The following is a 17,405-nucleotide window of genomic DNA, read 5'->3' on the forward strand; positions in this document are numbered from 1 at the left end:
AGCCATGCGGCATAGACAAAGGTTTAAAAAAAAGTCTGTCTCATTGAATGCTTGCCTGTTACATTATAAAAAGTTGTCACCAATTTTATAGGTAAAATGGTTTATTATTTTAATTTACATTGCTTTGGTTTATTAGTGAAGTAAAACATCATTGACATGTAAGCCAGATTTCAGCTTTCTTCTCTGCCTTCTAGGTTCATGTGGTTTTTGTCCAGCACCAGACTTGACTTAGAGGCTGGCAGATCTTCAAGTTGTTACAAACAATTTGTGTCACAAATACTTTGGTTAGTGATGTAGACTTTACTGAATATTTTGCAGGGGAGAGTGAGGAAGGGGTTATACAACCTAAAGATCCCCTTTAGCTAACATGTCTGTTCTCCCTGGAATTCCTTTATCAGCTAGCCTTTCCTTCCTCTCTGATTCATCCTCTCAGCCTCTTCCTGACACTTCAGGCTTCCTCTGTCTTCCTCATTCCTTCTCAAGAACAGTCAAATAATTCCTCTCTAGGTTCATATGAGCATCACCATCCTCTTCTCTGAAGCCTGAATACCTACCAAGTCACTCTCAGGAGGCTTAACTTCCACCTGGGTGTAGGCTAACAAAGCATCTTCTCAGCAAAATTGTGCCTTTTCATACATGGATTTCTCATTCCAGCTGCTAAGTAGTAATATTCTCCATAACATTGCAAAAACAGTATAGGCAAAAGGCAGATTTGTGGTCAGGTTTGTGTCCTGCACAGCAGATGTACAGGATGGATTTGTGAGGGCAAGATGGAAACCAGGAAAATCACAGGTTCTTACCCTAGCAGATGGTGGTAGTGTAGGCTGTTCCACTGCAGGGCCCTCCCTGTGCTGCCATTCAATTACTTTGCTTCAGGCTAGAGATACAGACAGCTTCCTCCTCCAGTCATGTCCAACCAGAAGGCCGCTTTCCACTTGGTGCCATTTCCCTAGACTCTCTGGGTCACTCTTACAGCCTCTTGAGAGAGAAGGTCGTAAGAGGCCTCTTAAGACCTCACCTCTTATTGTGAGGTCTATACCTTAAAGAACTGAAAAAAAGACATTAAACAGATACCTGTATATCATGTTCATAGAATCATTTATAGTATTCCTGAAGTGGAAATAAACCATGTCTCCATTAATTGATAAATGGATACATAAAATGTAGTATGTCCTCATGATGGGATATTATTCAGCCATAATAAGGAACTAAAGTCCTGTTTATTACAGGAGTAAATCTGGGAATTGTTTTTTAGGAAGAAAAAAAAAAAAGCCAGCACAAGTCCACAAATTGTATGATTCTATGACTATGAAATGCCCAAATCAGGTAAATCCTTAGAAAGGTGATTAGTGGTCTCCAGTGGCTGGGGGAGAGAGGAATAGGAGGAATGTTGCTAACCAGTATGGGGTTTCCCTTTTGGAACGATGTAAATGTTTTGGAAATAGAGGTGATGGTTGTACAACACTGTGAATGTCTAAAATGCCATTGAATTGTACACCTTAAAATTGTTCTTTGTGAACTTAATTAACTTCAATAAAAATAAATAGAATTGGTAGCTAAAATACTGAAAGCAATGTGAATCTTTCTCATAATCACTTTACAAACTCGTGGAGGGTCACTTCGGCTGAGCACTACGGGAGGGTTCCGGGGGTTTTACTTTGGAGTGAATCTGGAGGCCGGTTCTGGGCTCCTCCCTCACGGGGCGAGTCCAGGAGCGGACCTTGGCAGGCAGGGGTGGGGCCTGGGAGCCGCCAGACGCCCTGACGGGCGGGGGCACGTCAGCACGAGCTTCGCCGGTTGCCCGGAGAACCGATAACAACAAAAGGCGCGGGCGGCGGCGGTGGCTGCGGCGCGGCGGAGTGAAGTGAAGCCGAGAAGTCCTGCGCTGCGCTGGCCGCCTGTGACGGGCTTTCTCGAACCGGTCTGTGAGTGGCAGGCGGTCCGGGCCGGGCTGGAGGTCCGGGTCTGGTGCGGCGACAGCGCTTCCTCTGCGCCGGCGTTCTCGGCAGGCCGTTGGGAGGAGAGGGTGCGGGCCGGGGGACTGGGACCCGCCGAGGCTTGGCTGGCGGGGTGGGCGGTTGGGGCGTCAGCAGGACGGAGGAGGGAGCCCGAGGGGCCTGAGGTCGTTGCTGGGGTCCCCCGGCGAGTGGCCGGGAAGTTGGGTGCCCCATGAGATAGAGGAGCTTGAGGAATAGGGACGCGCGGGAACCCCGGGCCGAGCCGCACGAAGTCGATCTTGTGTATCATCTTGTGTTCATACTTCCAGCTGTGGGATCTGAAGAGGGACGGGAAAGGCCCACCCTCCTTGGGGGTTTCGTTTTGTCACAGGCCTCCTTTTTCCATTGCGGATGTTGGAACTTTGCTGCATTCTAAACTCTGCAGAAGTCTGAAAGCCCTCTCCCTCACAGCAGGAGATAATTGAGAGAGTAAGGGTGCCCAAATTCTTTCTTTGAAACATTTTTTAAAATAAAACTTCGCCCCCTCCCAGTTTGAAAAGCTTCGTAGTTTCCCTATCTTTGCTTCCTGTCTTCTTCGTCTAGTTCTTTATGCATTTGGGGCTCACTACTCGTTTGCCAGAAAGTTTCTTACGAAAATATTTATTACTTACAAACTACAAGTTTTAGATAGTCACTACTATTGAAAAGCCAGCGGCCCAAGATGACTTCGGTATTTGGGATACTTTTCTAATCAGTAATGGCATCAGTAATCAAACATTTCTCCTTCCTTTCCTCAGATTTCAAACCTCCTTTGAGTGGGCGTAAATATCACCAACCAATCATATTTTACCTTTCTTCAAATTTATTGGTTAGATAATATATATGCTTCTGATGGCTGTATTTAATCAGTATCTAAAGAAGTATAAGTACTATGGATTAAAAAAAGAGAAAAATAAATTCTTTTATACTGATTTTTTTTTTTTGCTAGCTATATGTTTATGGGCCCTTATTGGTTTTTAGTGATTAGAGTAGGTGGATTTCTGTTGCCTTTGTATTCAGATTGTTTATAGATACTCCTATTTAAAAAATCAGTAATGTGAAAACATCTCAATTACACTTGTACCTTTTGTTAGCAATTTTATTGGAAGTAGTTAGGTTTAGCTTAACATAGACTGTTTTGTTTTAATGTGATGGTATTAAAAAAAACTAATCTGTGTGATAGAAACTCCTAATATAGGTGTTCAGGGACGTTTGGAAGAACTAAATCATACTACATCCCTGTGGTTTCTTTGGAAAAGTTTCCAATACCAAATGTTGTATAGTCCTTTATTATCCAAGAAAAGATTCACCAAATTTATGAGTATTTGTTTTTTCAGTGCAGAATTTCACTAGAATGATTAAAACTGCCAAGGTTAAGTGCATCTCTTTGGCCATTAAAGATAGTTTGTTGACTCTGTTTTGGGATTTTACAGCCCAGGGGAGCTGCTATTTTTTTAACTCTCACTGGGCTCTTAGTACAGTGAAGCAAATGTTTTTGTTACTATGATCCTTTTCAGACTGTCCACTCCCCAAATTATAAATGCACAGTACTACTGCAGAGTTCTTTTTAAAGGCTAGTGAATACTAAATGTGTCTTAATTAACATTTTCATTTCATGTAGTGCTGAAAATATTATTTTAGTCCATTAGTCTGCTCAGTTACTAGAGAGCCCTTCTCCATAGGGCTCAGCCCCACCCCAAACTGATTACTTTTCATCTGCATTTACTTGTTACTGATTACTTGTTTGTTACTTCCTTTTTCTCTTAACTTTTATAGGAACAAGACTGTGAACATTCATTTACAACTTTTTATGTCAACATATATTTTTGTTTCTTTGGGAAATATACTTGAGAGTAGCATTGCTGGGTGAAGTGATAACTGTGTTTTTAACATTTTGAGGTACTACCAGCCTGTTCCCAATGGAGGAGGGCATGGCAACCGACTCCAGTATTCTTGCCTGGAGAATCTCATGGACAGAGGAGCCTGGCAGGCTACAGTCCATGGAGTCGAAAAGAGCCAAACACAACTGAAGCAACTTTGCACACGCACACAGGCTGTTCCAAAGTGGCTGTATCATTGTATATTCCCATAAGGGTTCCATATTCTCTACCTTCTTGCCAACACTTATGTGATCTTTTTTATAGCTATGTCAGTGGGTATAAAGTGATATGATTGTGTTTATGTATATATGATTTTATATAAATAAAATTTATTTATTATGGGCTTCCCTGGTCACTGAGATAGTAAAGAATCTGCCCGCAAAACTGGAGACCCAGGTTTGATCCCTGGGTAGGGAAGATCCCCTGGAGAAGAAAACAGCAACCTGCTCCGATATTCTTGCCAGGAAAATGCCATGGACGGAGGAGCCTGGTGGGCTACAGTCCTTGGGGTCACAAAGAGTCGGACACTACTGAGCAACTAACCACTACACTACATGATTTTATTTATTTATTATTTCTTTATTTTTTGCTTGGTCTTTGTAGATTTACCCTGGCTATCTCTAGTTGCGGTGAGCTGGGGCTACTTACTCTTTGTTGTAGTGCACGGGCTTCTCATTGCGGTGGCTTCTCTTGTTGTGGGCTCTAGGCCAAGGGCTCAGTAGTTGTGGCACATGGGCTTAGTTGCCCCGCAGCATGTGGGGTCTTCCTGGACCAGGGATTGAACCTGCGTACCTTGCATTCCAAGGCAGATTCTTAACCACCGGACCACGAGGGAAGCCCCCTGGGCATTTTTATATCATCGTTGAAACTCTTTTCAGATCTTTTGCCCACTTAAAAAATTTTTTTTTCCTTCTGAATTGTAATAGTTCTTTATGTATTCTGGACACAAATCGTTAATAGATGTATGACTTGCAAGTATTTTCTCCTGTGGCTCAGCAGTATAGCATCTCCTGCCAATGCAGGAGATGCAGGTTCGACCCTTGGGTCAGGAAGATCCCTTGGAGAAAGAAATGGCAACTCAATCCAGTATTCTTGCCTGGAGAATCCCAATTCATGGGGTCACAGAAGAGTCAGACATGACTGAGCGACTAAATAACAGTAGCATTCAGTGAATTGTCTTTTCACTTTTTTTCTGTTATCAATATTGTATTTTTTTATTTTTTATATTCCTTTAAAAAATTTTTATTGGAGTATAGTTGATTTACAATGTTATGTTAATTTCTGCTATATAGCAAAGTGATTCATATATATATATATATACACACACACATTCTTTTCCATTATGATTTATCACAGGATATTGAATACAGTTCCAGTGCTATATACAGTAGGACCTTGTTTATCCATTCTATATATAATAGTTTGCATCTACTAACCCTAAACTCCCACTCTGTTCTTCCGTCATCCTTTCTCCAGCTTGACAACTGCAGATCTGTTCTCTATGTCCATGAGTCTTTATCTGTTTTGTAGATGAGTTAATTTGTGTCATATTTTAGATTCCACATACAAGTGATACCATATGTACTTGTATTTGTCTAACTTACTTCATTTTGTATGATAATCTCTAAGTCTATCTATGTTGCTGCAAACGGCATTATTTTCCATTTTTATGGCTGAGTAGTATTCCATTGTCTATACATACCACATCTTCTTTATCCATTTATCTGTTGATGAACATTTGGGTTATTTCCATGTCTTGATTGTTGTGAATAGTGCCACTATCTTTTCATTTTCTTGGTAGTATCCTTTGCGGTACAAACTTTTAATTTGATTGAGTTCATTTTATCTACTTTTCCTTTTACCGCTTATTGCTTTTGCTTTTGGTGACATAAATGAGAAACCATTGCTAAATTCAATTCAACAATGAATTACCCTTGTGTTTTCTTTTAAGACTTTTGTAGTATATACTTGCTTTACAATGTTATATTAGTTTCTGCTGTATAGCAAAATGAATCAGCTACTTTTTTGTTGAGTCGCTACCTTGTGTCCAACCCTTTCCTGACCCAATGGACTGTAGCCTGCCAAACTCCTCTGCCTGTGGGATTTCCTAGGTGAGAATAGTGGAGTGGGTTGCCAATTCCTTCTCCAGGAGATCTTCTTAACTCAGGGATTGAACCCGCATCTCCTGCATTACAGGCAGATTTTTTACCACTGAGTCATCAAGGAAGCCATATATCCCCTCTTTTTTAGCTTTCCTTCCCATTTTGGTCACCACAGATCATTGAGTAGAGTTCCTTGTGCTGTACAGTAGGGTCTCATTAATTATCTATTTTATACATAGTTTCAGTAGTGTATATATATATGTCAATCACAATCTCAGTCTCCCAATTCATCCCACACACCCCTCTTCCCCCTGGTATCTATATGTTTGTTCTCTTTGTCTGTGTCTCTATTTCTGCTTTGTAAATAAGATTGTCTATACCAATTTTTTCAGATTCCACATATATGTATTAATATATGATATTTATTTTTCTGACTTGCTTCACTCTATAGGTCTCTAGGTCCATACATGTCTATGGAAATGTCCCAATTTTGTTCCTTTTTATGTCTGAGTAATATTCCATTGTATTTTGTATGTACCATATCTTCTTTATCCATCCCTCTGTTGATGAACATTTAGATTGCTTCCATATCCTGGCTGTTGTAAATAGTGCTGCAGTGAACATAGGGGTGCGTATATCGTTTTGAATTATGGTTTTGTCCAAGTGTATGGGATTGCTGGATCACGTATGGTACTTCTGTTTTTAGTTTTTTAAGAAACCTCCATACTGTGCTCCATAGTGACCATATCAATTTACATTCCCACCAACAGTGCAAAAACATTCTCTTTTTCTTCACACCCTCTCCAGCATTTATTGTTTGTAGATTTTTTGATGATGGCCATTCTGACAGTGTGAGGCACAACAGTGATACCTTGTAGTTTTTGATTTGCACTTCCCTAATTAGCAATGTTTAGCATCCTTTATGTGTTTTTTAGCCATCTGTATATCTTCCTTGGAGAAATGTTTGTTTAGATCTTCTGCCCATTTTTTGGTTGGGTTGTGTGTGTTTTTTAATTGAGCCGCAGGAACTGTTTGTATACAGTTTTGGAGATTAATCCTTTGTCAGTTGCTTCACTTGCAGATACTTTCTCCCTTTCTGCGGGTTGTTTTTTCTGTCTTGTTTATGGTTTCTTTTGCTGTGCAAAAGCTTTTAAGTTTAATTAGGTCTCATTTCTTTATTTTTGTTTTTATTTTCATTACTCTGGGAGGTGAGTCAGAAAAGATCTTATGTCATAGTGTTCTGCCTATGTTTTCCTTTAATAAGAGTTGCATTGTGTCCGACCTTACGTTTAGGTCTTTAATCCATTTTGAGTTTATTTTTGTGTATGGTGTTAGGGAGTGTTCTAATTTCATTCTTTTACATTAGATGTCCAGTTTTCCCCGCACCACTTGTTGAAGAGTCTGTCTTTCTCCATTGTATGTTTTTGCCCTCTTTGTCATGAAATTAGGTGACCATAGGTGGGTGAGTTTATCTCTGAGCAGTCTATCCAATTATTGATCTATATTTCTGTTTCTGTGCCTGTACCATACTGTCTTGAATACTGTTGCCTGGTTATGAAATTGGGGAAGTATATCCTCCAACTTTGTCCTTTTTCAGTATTTTATTTGCTATTCTGTGTCCCTTGAATTTCCATGTGAATTTTAGAATCAGCTTTTCAATTTCTACAAAGAAGTCAGCTGGGATTTTGATAGGCGTTCTGTTTAATCTTGTGAGCAGTTTGAGGAACATTGCCATTTTAAGCTTGCCAGTCCATGAACATGAGATGTTTTTCCATTTATTTAGATCTTCTTTAGTTTCAACAATATTTTGTAGTTTTCAGAGTGTAAGTTTTACATGTCTTTTGTTAAATATATTCCTGAGCATTTGATTCTTTGTAATGTTATTGTAAATGGAATTGTTTTCTTCATTTATTTTTCAGGTTGTTCATTGTAAATATAGCTACCAATTTGATTTTTAGTGTATTAATCCCACCAGAGAATTTTAGAAAAAGTGCCACATAATTTATGAATGAAACAACAGTTTTTCTGTTAGTTTTGGTTATCTTTGAATAAAAAGTTTCATTTTAAATTTACATTGACTTATAGAAATCCTTTAAACTGTTTTCATGGATTAATTTCTAACATTTGTGACAAATGGGAGATGTTATTTTTCAGTACATAGCTGTAAAGTCTAATATAAGGGCTTGCTTTGTATTACTTGTGTACATATGTACAATTACCAGTTATTTCCTTGCTGTATGTTTCTAACTCCCCAGTTATTCAATATTTAAATAAATGAGCTGGGAAACATATTACCGTTATAGAAAGAATGGCATGATTGAATCCCATTCACTTGTCACTTTGCTTTATCATTTACTAACCCATGGCTCCCACCCCCTAAATTATTTTGCTACAAAGCTGGACATTGTATTGTTTCATCTATAAATTATATAGGTATACTTTTTCTAGACAGATTTACTCTTTGTAGCTATCTTATATTGGAATAAAGCCTGCTCTAATTGACTTCGCTTTAGAAGATGGTAAGTTTATTAGGAAAGAAGAGTCAGTAACTAAATTTTGTTTTTATTTTGATACACAGGGGTCCAGATCTTACGTAAAATGGATGTGTCTCACACTAGATGATGGATATTAAGTAGAAAATCTATTTAGTAAAATCTAAGCTGCCATGGAAGAAATACCAGTTAAAGTTGCTATAAGAATTAGACCTCTGCTGTGCAAAGAAGTTCTTCATAATCATCAAGCTTGTGTGAGAGTTATTCCAAACACCCAACAAGTTATCATTGGGAGAGATAGAATCTTTACTTTTGATTTTGTTTTTGGCAAAAATTCCACTCAAGATGAAGTTTATAATACCTGTATAAAGCCATTAGTGTTGTCACTCATTGAGGGCTATAATGCAACCGTTTTTGCCTATGGACAGACTGGATCTGGGAAGACATACACCATCGGAGGAGGCCATGTTGGTAAGATTCTCATACTCTGACTTTTATTTGAGATAATAGAAAGAAGTTGAAGTACTACAGTGCCCGACACATAGTAGGTGCTTAGCATATTGATTGAATGAAATAATGAATAGGATAATTAGATGTGTTCATAAGATCATTTTTGAAAGATTTGTTTTTAAATATTGAAGTTTCATTAAACAGTTTAATTTATCATGATGTTTGCTTGAGAAAAGACCTTTAAGACAATATTCAGTGTTCAGCTCTTTGTCATTTTTTCACAGTTCTGAGATATAACTTGTAACATGGTGTTAGTCCAGAGTATATAGCGTAATGATTTGCTATATCTATATATTGCAGAATGATATAGCTTAACATTAGTCACCTCACATAACTGCATGTTTTTCTTGTGATGTGAACTTATAAATTCTACTGTCTTAACAGTTTTCAAATATACAATACATATTGTTAAGTATAATCACCATGCTGTACATTACATCCCCAGAACTTAATTATCTCATAGCTGAAAGTTTTTACCTTTTGAGCACCTTCACCCATTCCGCCACCTCCCAACCCTGGCCTCTGGCAACACTTTCTCATTTTGAACAGAACTTCAAATAAGAGAGAAATGAGTTAACATGATCAAATTTTGCATCTTTTAGTATTATAAATGTTGAGAGCCCTGCAACTAAGACATAGAGGCAGTAGCAGAAACATATTATGTAAAGTGTTTTTAAACATTTTCTAGCCAGATTTCTATTTTATTTTTCTAGCTTTAATGAGGTGTAATTGACAGATACAGTTGTAAAATATTTAAAGTGTACAAAACTTAGAGGCAGTAGGAGAAATGTTTTATGTAAAGTGTTTTTTAAACATTTTCTAGCCAGATTTCTATTTTATTTTTCTAGCTTTATTGAGGTATAATTGACAAATACAGTTGTAAAATATTTAAAGTGTACAGCGTCATTATTAGATAAACGTATACAGTATGAAAGGATTCCTCCCATCCAGTTAACATATCCATCACCTCATGTATAAGCAAATTTTTACTTTTATAACAATATTTTTGGATAGAAATTCTGTTGTTTGTAATTCTAGTTGAGAAAGGCGGGATCATAGGATTTTCTTTAGAGCTGGAAGGACCCTTGAAAGCAGTTTCTCTTCCTTTCTTTGGCTCCAGCCAAAGAGCAATGAAGGGCTTGTTCAGTTAGGTGGCTCGTGATGGAGCTGAGATTGAGAGCTAGGTTCTCTGCTGAGATTGTTTACTGTATTGGTTCCCCCCCCCCCCCACTAAAAACAAGCTTTGAATGTTGTGCATATGTATCATGGTCTAAAATTATTGTTAATATTCTGTATATGTGTAATGATTCTCAGTGTGTTTGCTTTGATGCTTCTCAAACACTAAATACGTGACTTTCAGGAACATCTCTTTTTATAAGCAGGGATTGGTAGGGAGTTAGAGGGCAGCTGTGTTGTCTGATGCAGCTCTCATTCCAAGATTAAATGGAGGAGTCATAAGTAACCAATATCTCCTACCCCTTCCCGTTTTTTAGAATCACAGTGATATACAATTAAGAGATTAAAGATACTAGATTATTTTAGGGTCTCATGATAAATAGTTCAGTTTTTTTCTACTACAAGTTGTGGGTTTTCTTGAGCACTTAGCTTTGTTTTTTTTGATTGGCAAATGTTTTATGTTCTTTAAGACTCAGTATATGCCTTATACTAATAAGAGTTATAAAATTTTCACAGCTTGGTGACATACAGCTAAATTGTTTTTTAAAAGGCCATGAATCCAATCTTAATTCCTTAAGGGAAAAAGTTATTAAAGTTATCTATTGTCCTGAAACATTTTAATTGGTCTAAATACTTCATTCCAAAAGAAATATCACCATTAGGAATAATTTTTGATTCCCCCCACCCAGTTAAAAAATTAATGTGAATTATAAAAAGAATTGCATATGATGCTTAAGAAATCAAATTGAACAAATGAAAGCTTTTTTCATTCCTAGGAAATAACAGCTTGCTGTGTATATTACTGTCTAGAGTCCTCTAGACATTTTCTAGGCTTACTACAAGTATTCACACATGTAGTTTTTGTTTTTTTGTTATTTGTCTATTTAATGAGGTATTTTATACCTGTAATTCTGTAACTTTTTTTTTTATTTAACAGTATAAAATATCATTTCATTTCTTCCCATTTAGGTCATAGGATTTCACCTTTTTTTTTTTTTTTTGACTGCACATATAATATTCCATAGTTTAAATGGATCATAGTTCATCCATTTCAGCATTAAGGGACAGTATTAATGATTAGGTTTGATTTTTACTGTTATAAAAAGTTGCAAGGGGTTTCCTGGTGGTCTAGTGGTTATGATTTGGTGTTTTCACCACCATGGCCTAGGTTCAGTCCCTGGTCAGGGAACTTAGATCCCACAAGCTTCGGAGTGCCCCCCCCCCCAAAGTTGCAGTGTGTACCTTGGTACATTTAACTTTGGATCCATGTGCTAGTATTTCTGTAGAATAGATTCCAAAAAGTAAATTTGTTGAGTAATGGGTGTGTGCTAATTTGCTTCAGTCATGTCCAATTCTGTGCAACCCTGTGGACTGCATACTGCCAGGCTCCTCTGTCCATGGGATTTTCCAGGCAGGAATACTTAAGTGGGTTGCCATGCCCTCTTCCAGGGGATCTTCCCAACCCAGGGATCATCTCTTATGTCTCCTGCATTGGCAGGCCGATTCTTTACCACTAGTGCTACGTGTGTGCACATTTAAAATGTGAATAGATAGTGACAAATTATTCTCCAGAAACACTGTACCTGTGTATATTTCCACTACCAATATATGAAAGCCATTTATTTGCTCTTATCCTTGCCAGTCACAGGAACTCATAAATTCAAAATATTTCTCTCACCATCTGGTAGGTGAAAAATTACACTTTGTTTGAAGTTGCATTTCTTGATGTATTTGTGAAAATAGCATTTTCAATTTCCCAGGCTACCTATAGAGCACCAATTCTAGGTCAGCCATCTACTGTTTGATTATTGACCATACAAATAATGTTTTTTTCTCCAGTAAACGATTGCATTTGCAGTGGCTAGGGCTTCCCTGGTGGCTCAGATGGTAAAGAATCCGCTTGCTATGTGGGACATCTGGATTCAATCCCTGGGTTGGGAAGGTCCCCTGGAGGAGGGGATGGCGACTTACTCCAGTATTGTCTGGAGAATCCCCATGGACAGAGGAGCCTGGAGGGCTATATAGTCCATTGGGTAGCAAAGAGTCGGACAGGACTAAGCGACTAAGCACAGCACAAAGCGACTAAGCACAGCACAGGGTACCATGTTAGGCACTGGGGTAAAATGAAAAAAAAAATTTTTTTTTCAGTGTAATACTTATTGAAAGTCACACTCATTTTCCTTCTTTTCAGAACCTTGAATTTACCAACTTTTACCAAGCATAATGTCTAAAAACTTTCATTTGCATACTCTTTAAATAGTGTATAAAAGCTAAATGATGGCTGTTGAAGTATAAAACTTTATAGTTTCTTTCTGAAATAGTCTGTTTCAGGAATATAAGTATGACATTGATTATGGGTGTTAGGTAAAAGACGACCAGGTATACCAAAAAATGTTTAACAGGCTTTAATGGCAAAGTGCTCCCGGGTGGGGTTCCTGGACCGAACGGGGCAGGTCGAGGAAATCCGCGCGCCGGGCGTGTTGGAAGTTTGCTTATATACGCACGCTGTGAGGGAGGGCTGGGCTAGCGGAAGGGGGTTTGGATAGGTTGCTGGTTCGCGGCGTCGCGAGCTGATAGGTTTCTCTATGCGGCTGGGGCGGGGTGGCTTATGCAACTGAGGCAGCGCGGTTCATGCAGCTGGGGCAGGGCGGCTTTAGCTGGCGGAGTGTGCTGTCATTGGTCCCCGGGATCTGGGAGGCGCCCTCCGTTAGGGACTTCCCCCACAGGCAGGGGAGAGGAGGGGGCGGCTCGTCATGGCAACCGGCGAAGTGTGCTGTCATTGGTCCCTGGGATCTGGGAGGATCCTCCATTAGGGACTTTCTCGCCGGCGGGAGGGAGAAGAGGGGCGGCCAATCATGGCCCCCGGGGTCCGACCTTACAATGGGATCTTTTGGTTACCAGAATACAGTTTGAAGCTTTAATTAGAAATATTATTTGTAATTCAGCTTTTTGTTACATCTTTTGAATTGCTGTGCTTTATCTGTTGAAATGGGAAATGAATGAGCTGTTTCTGATCAGCCTCATATTCTGACTAAGCTAGAATGCATATATAATGCTGGAGTGCTATTGGCTAGTTCCTGGAAACTCTCTAGAAGGCATTTTCACTTTCTTGTACTGGGAAAACCTGCAGCTTCCTTCACTTGCCACACGATGGTGATCTTGCATCTTTTTTGTTTTTTGTTTTGGTGGTGCCCTGGGCAGTGAAAGTGCAGTCCTAACCACTGAACCACCAGGGAGTTCCCCTGTCTTGCATCTTGAATTAAGTGAATGACTGTCTAGGTTAATAAGGCTCAGGTTTTCAGAATGTCTGTTGCCTAAAATTTGAACATTGATAATCTTCAACTTGAAAGCGAGTTGTTTTTAAGGTTCATTTGTAAGCCACTTTTTTGTAGCTTGGAATGTATTTTCCATGAAAGTGAAGGTGTTAGTTCCTCAGTTGTGTCCAACTCTTTGCGACCCCATGGACTATAGCATGCCAGGCTCCTCTGTCCATGGAATTCTCCAGGCAAGAATACCGGAGTCGGTTGCCATTTTCCTGCTCCAGGGGATCTTCCCAACCCAGGGATCGAAGCCAGGTCTCCTGCATTGCAGGTGGATTCTGAACCACCAGGGGAAAAAGCTCAAGCTTTTTTCAAAATGTGCTTTTTGGCTAAGTGTCAAGAAATATGACACCAATATATTTTTTTAAGGGTTCTTGCTAACATAAATGAGTTGCATTCCATTGATTTGGAATACAATAATAGTCTACCTGCATTGTAATAAATGGTCTAAAGAGAGATATTTTAGTGCATAGGACTGTGAGATAAGTTGACCTAACCTGGGCTCAGTTTCTACTACCTCTCTCTGTTTTGAACTTCATTGGTACCAGTAATGCCTGTTGCATTCCTGGGGCTTTTAGTGTTTCTTTATAAATCTTTTATTTTTGCCTTAAACTGTTTTGTTGTCGTCTTGTCATTTGATTGTCAGCATTTTTGTTTTGTGCTTTTTCCAATTCTATACAGCATATTTAGTTTATTTTTATAATCTATATTTAAAACTTTTAGACTATATATGTATTTCTGAAGGTGAAAATTCAAGTATTACAACTGTGAAAGTTTTCCTTTCTTTTCTCTCCCTGTCCTAACTCCCCAGAGGTAACCATTTTTTTGTGAATTTTTTCAGAAGTACCCTTCACATAGATCTATATGTATGTTTTCTTTTACCCAAGTGAAATTTGCTCTGCAGTTTTTTTTTTTTTTCACTTTATGGATCTTAGACATCTGTTTAAAAATAGATGCATGATATACCATTGTTAACCATTCTCCTACTAATGGATTTGTTAGTGTTTGGAATTTTTTCTCAATTACAAGACATCTTCCAGTTCAGTTCAGTTGCTCATTTGTGTCTGACCTTTGTGACCCCATGAACTGCAGCATGCAGGCCTCCCTGTCCATCACCAACTCCCAGAGTTTACCCAAACTCATGTTCATTGAGTCAGTGAAGCCATCCAACCACCTCATCTGCTGTCATCCCCTTCTCCTCCTGCCCTCAGTCTTTCCCAGCATCAGGGTCTTTTCAAATGAGTCAGCTCTTCGCATCAGGTGGCCGAAGTATTGGAGTTACAGCTTCAACATCAATCCTTCCAATGAACATCCAGGACTGATCTCCTTAAGGATGGACTGGGTGGATCTTCTTGCAGTCCAAGGGATTCTCAAGAGTCTTCAACACCACAGTTCAAAAGCATCAATTCTTTGGCGCTCAGCTTTCTTTATAGTCCAACTCTCACACCCATCGTGACTACTGGAAAAACCATAGCCTTGACTAGACAGACCTTTGTTGGCAAAGTAATGTCTCTGCTTTTTAATATACTGTCTGCTGCTGCGGCTGCTAAGTCGCTTCATTCATGTCCGACTCTGTGCGACCCCATAGACGGCAGCCCACCAGGTTCCCCCATCCCTGGGATTCTCCAGGCAAGAACACTGGAGTGGGTTGCCATTTCCTTCTCCAACGCATGAAAGTGAAAAGTGAAAGTGAAATCGCTTAGTCATGTACGACTCATAGCAACCCCATGGACTGCAGCCTTCCAGGCTCCTTTGTCCATGGGATTTTCCAGGCAAGGGTACTGGAGTGGGTTGCTATTCCCTTCTCTGAATATGCTATTTAGGTTGGTCATAACTTTCCTTCCAAGGAATGTCTTTTAATTTCATGGCTGCAGTCACCATCTGCAGTGATTTGGAGCCCCCAAAATAAAGTCTGACACTGTTTCCACTGTTTCTCCATCTATTTCCCATGAAGTGATGGGACCAGATGCCATGATCTTCGTTTTCTGAATGTTGGACTTTAAGCCAAATTTTTCACTCTCCTCTTTCACTTTCATTAAGAGGCTTTTAGTTCCTCTTCACCTTCTGCCATAAGGGTGGTGTCATCTGCATATCTCAGGTTATTGATATTTCTCCCAACAATCTTGATTCCAGCTTGTGCTTCTTCCAGTCCAGCGTTTCTCATGATGTATTCTGCATAGAAGTTAAATAAGCGGGGTGACAATATACAGCCTTGACGTACTCCTTTTCCTATTTGGAACCAGTCTGTTGTTCCATGTCCAGTTCTAACTGTTGCTTCCTGACCTGCATATAGGTTTCTCTAGAGGCAGGTCAGGTGGTCTGTATTCCCATCTCTTTCAAAATTTTCCACAGTTTATTGTGATCCCTACATTCAAAGGCTTTGGCATAGTCAGTAAAGCAGAAACAAAACATCTTTGCTGATCCTTATAACACATTTGGTTGTATGTGCATGTATTTCCATAGAACTATCTCTGAGTCAGAGAGTGATTATGGTTTCAACTTTTGATACTATCGAAACTAATGGTTCTCCAAAAAAGCTGTCCGAGTTTACATTCTCATTGTGTTTTAGAGGACCAATTTGCTCACCTTGAGGAAATGGGGCATAATCAATTTTAAAAATCTTTGCTCACATAGTATTTTAAACAGTGAATAATCATAGTGCTCAGATCATTGTGAACACAGTCTTTCATCAGTTACAACAGTGTGATTTTAATAGTATTTTAGTGTTAATAATTGAGAGAATGCTGGTTAATTCAGTCTTTACTGTATCTTATAATAATTAATAGCATTGCCCACTTCCCCTTTCTCTACCCACTCCACGTGCCATCCACCATCCCACGTCTCTGCTCCTCTCTGTAACAGAACTTTGAAAGTGTCATTCATCTGTGACTCATGGTGTCAGTTCTCTCCATCTGACACGGCAGTTGTCAAGATATCATAGTTGACCTTCACTTTATTAAATGTGTTGGTCATTCCAGTCAAACTGGCCTTTCAGCAAACTTGGTACATACTCTTCACTTGGATTTCAGGTCACCACATTCACAGTTTTCCTCCTACTCTCTTGCTAGTAGTTCCTCTTAAGTGAACCCACAAATGGTTAAATGCCCAGAGCTCACTCTTTGGTGCTCTTCTCTTCTGACTCTTAACGGTTCCTCTTGATCTCAACCAGCCCCATGATATTAAATACTGTTAGGTAAAAGACGACCAGGTACACCCCAAAAATGTTTAACGGGCTTTAATGGCGAAGCGCTCCGGGCGGGGTTCCCGGACCCGAAAGGGGCAGGTCGAGGAAATCCGGGCGCCCGACCAGTTTGTTTATATATGCACGTTGGGAGGGATGGCTGGGCTAGCGGATGGAGGTTTGGATAGGCTGCTGGTTCCTGGCGTCGCGAGCTGATAGGTTTCTCTATGCGGCTGGGGCGGGGCGGCTTTAGCTGGCAGAGTGTGCTGTCATTGGTCGCTGGCATCTGGGAGGCTCCCTCCGTTAGGGACTGAGGAGGGGGCAGCTCGTCATGGCAACCGGCGAAGTGTGCTGTCATTGGTCCCTGGGATCTGGGAGGATCCTCCGTTAGGGATTTTCTCGCCGCTGGAAGGGAGAGGAGGGGCGGCCCATCATGGCCCCCGGGTCCGACCTTACAAATACCATCTATATGTAGCTACCTGACTTCCAATTTTTAACCTCCAGTCCAGACTACTGTCTTGAACTCTGATCTCGTATATCCAACCACACCCTCTTAGTTGTATCCTTAGTAGATATCTCACACTTAATAAATCAAAAATGAACTTCTGCCATTTTTCCCTTAAATTAACTCAACACACACTCTTCCCCTTGTCAGTTGATGACAGCTCCACTTGCTCAAGGCAAAACCGTAGAGTTGTCCTTGACTCATCACTTTCCCTCACATTCTGCATCCAGCCTGTCAGGGCATCTTAATGGCTCTCCCTTCAA

At 39.8% G+C, this 17,405-nt stretch overlaps 1 protein-coding gene across 18 annotated transcripts in view; it reads left to right on the plus strand.

The window, feature by feature from the left end:
- Window positions 1-1,753: 1,753 nt before the first annotated feature.
- The window catches only part of KIF27 (kinesin family member 27), an 89,882-nt gene continuing 74,230 nt past the window's right edge, over window positions 1,754-17,405 (plus strand). For 6 of the 18 annotated variants that reach the window (XM_060409122.1, XM_012117525.5, XM_060409124.1 and 3 more), the window contains exons 1-2: window positions 1,754-1,921; window positions 8,537-8,921. In XM_060409122.1, coding sequence (XP_060265105.1) covers window positions 8,853-8,921 — 69 coding nt within the window. In that variant the 5' untranslated portion in view covers window positions 1,754-1,921; window positions 8,537-8,852. Of the gene's footprint in view, window positions 1,926-2,266; window positions 2,427-8,536; window positions 8,922-17,405 lie in introns of all 18 variants that reach the window. The other 12 variants (XM_060409123.1, XM_042244829.2, XM_060409125.1 and 9 more) reach the window with 4 other exon arrangements.

The sequence above is a fragment of the Ovis aries genome, chromosome 2 (assembly GCF_016772045.2).
Source record: "Ovis aries strain OAR_USU_Benz2616 breed Rambouillet chromosome 2, ARS-UI_Ramb_v3.0, whole genome shotgun sequence".
NCBI lineage: Eukaryota > Metazoa > Chordata > Mammalia > Artiodactyla > Bovidae > Ovis > Ovis aries.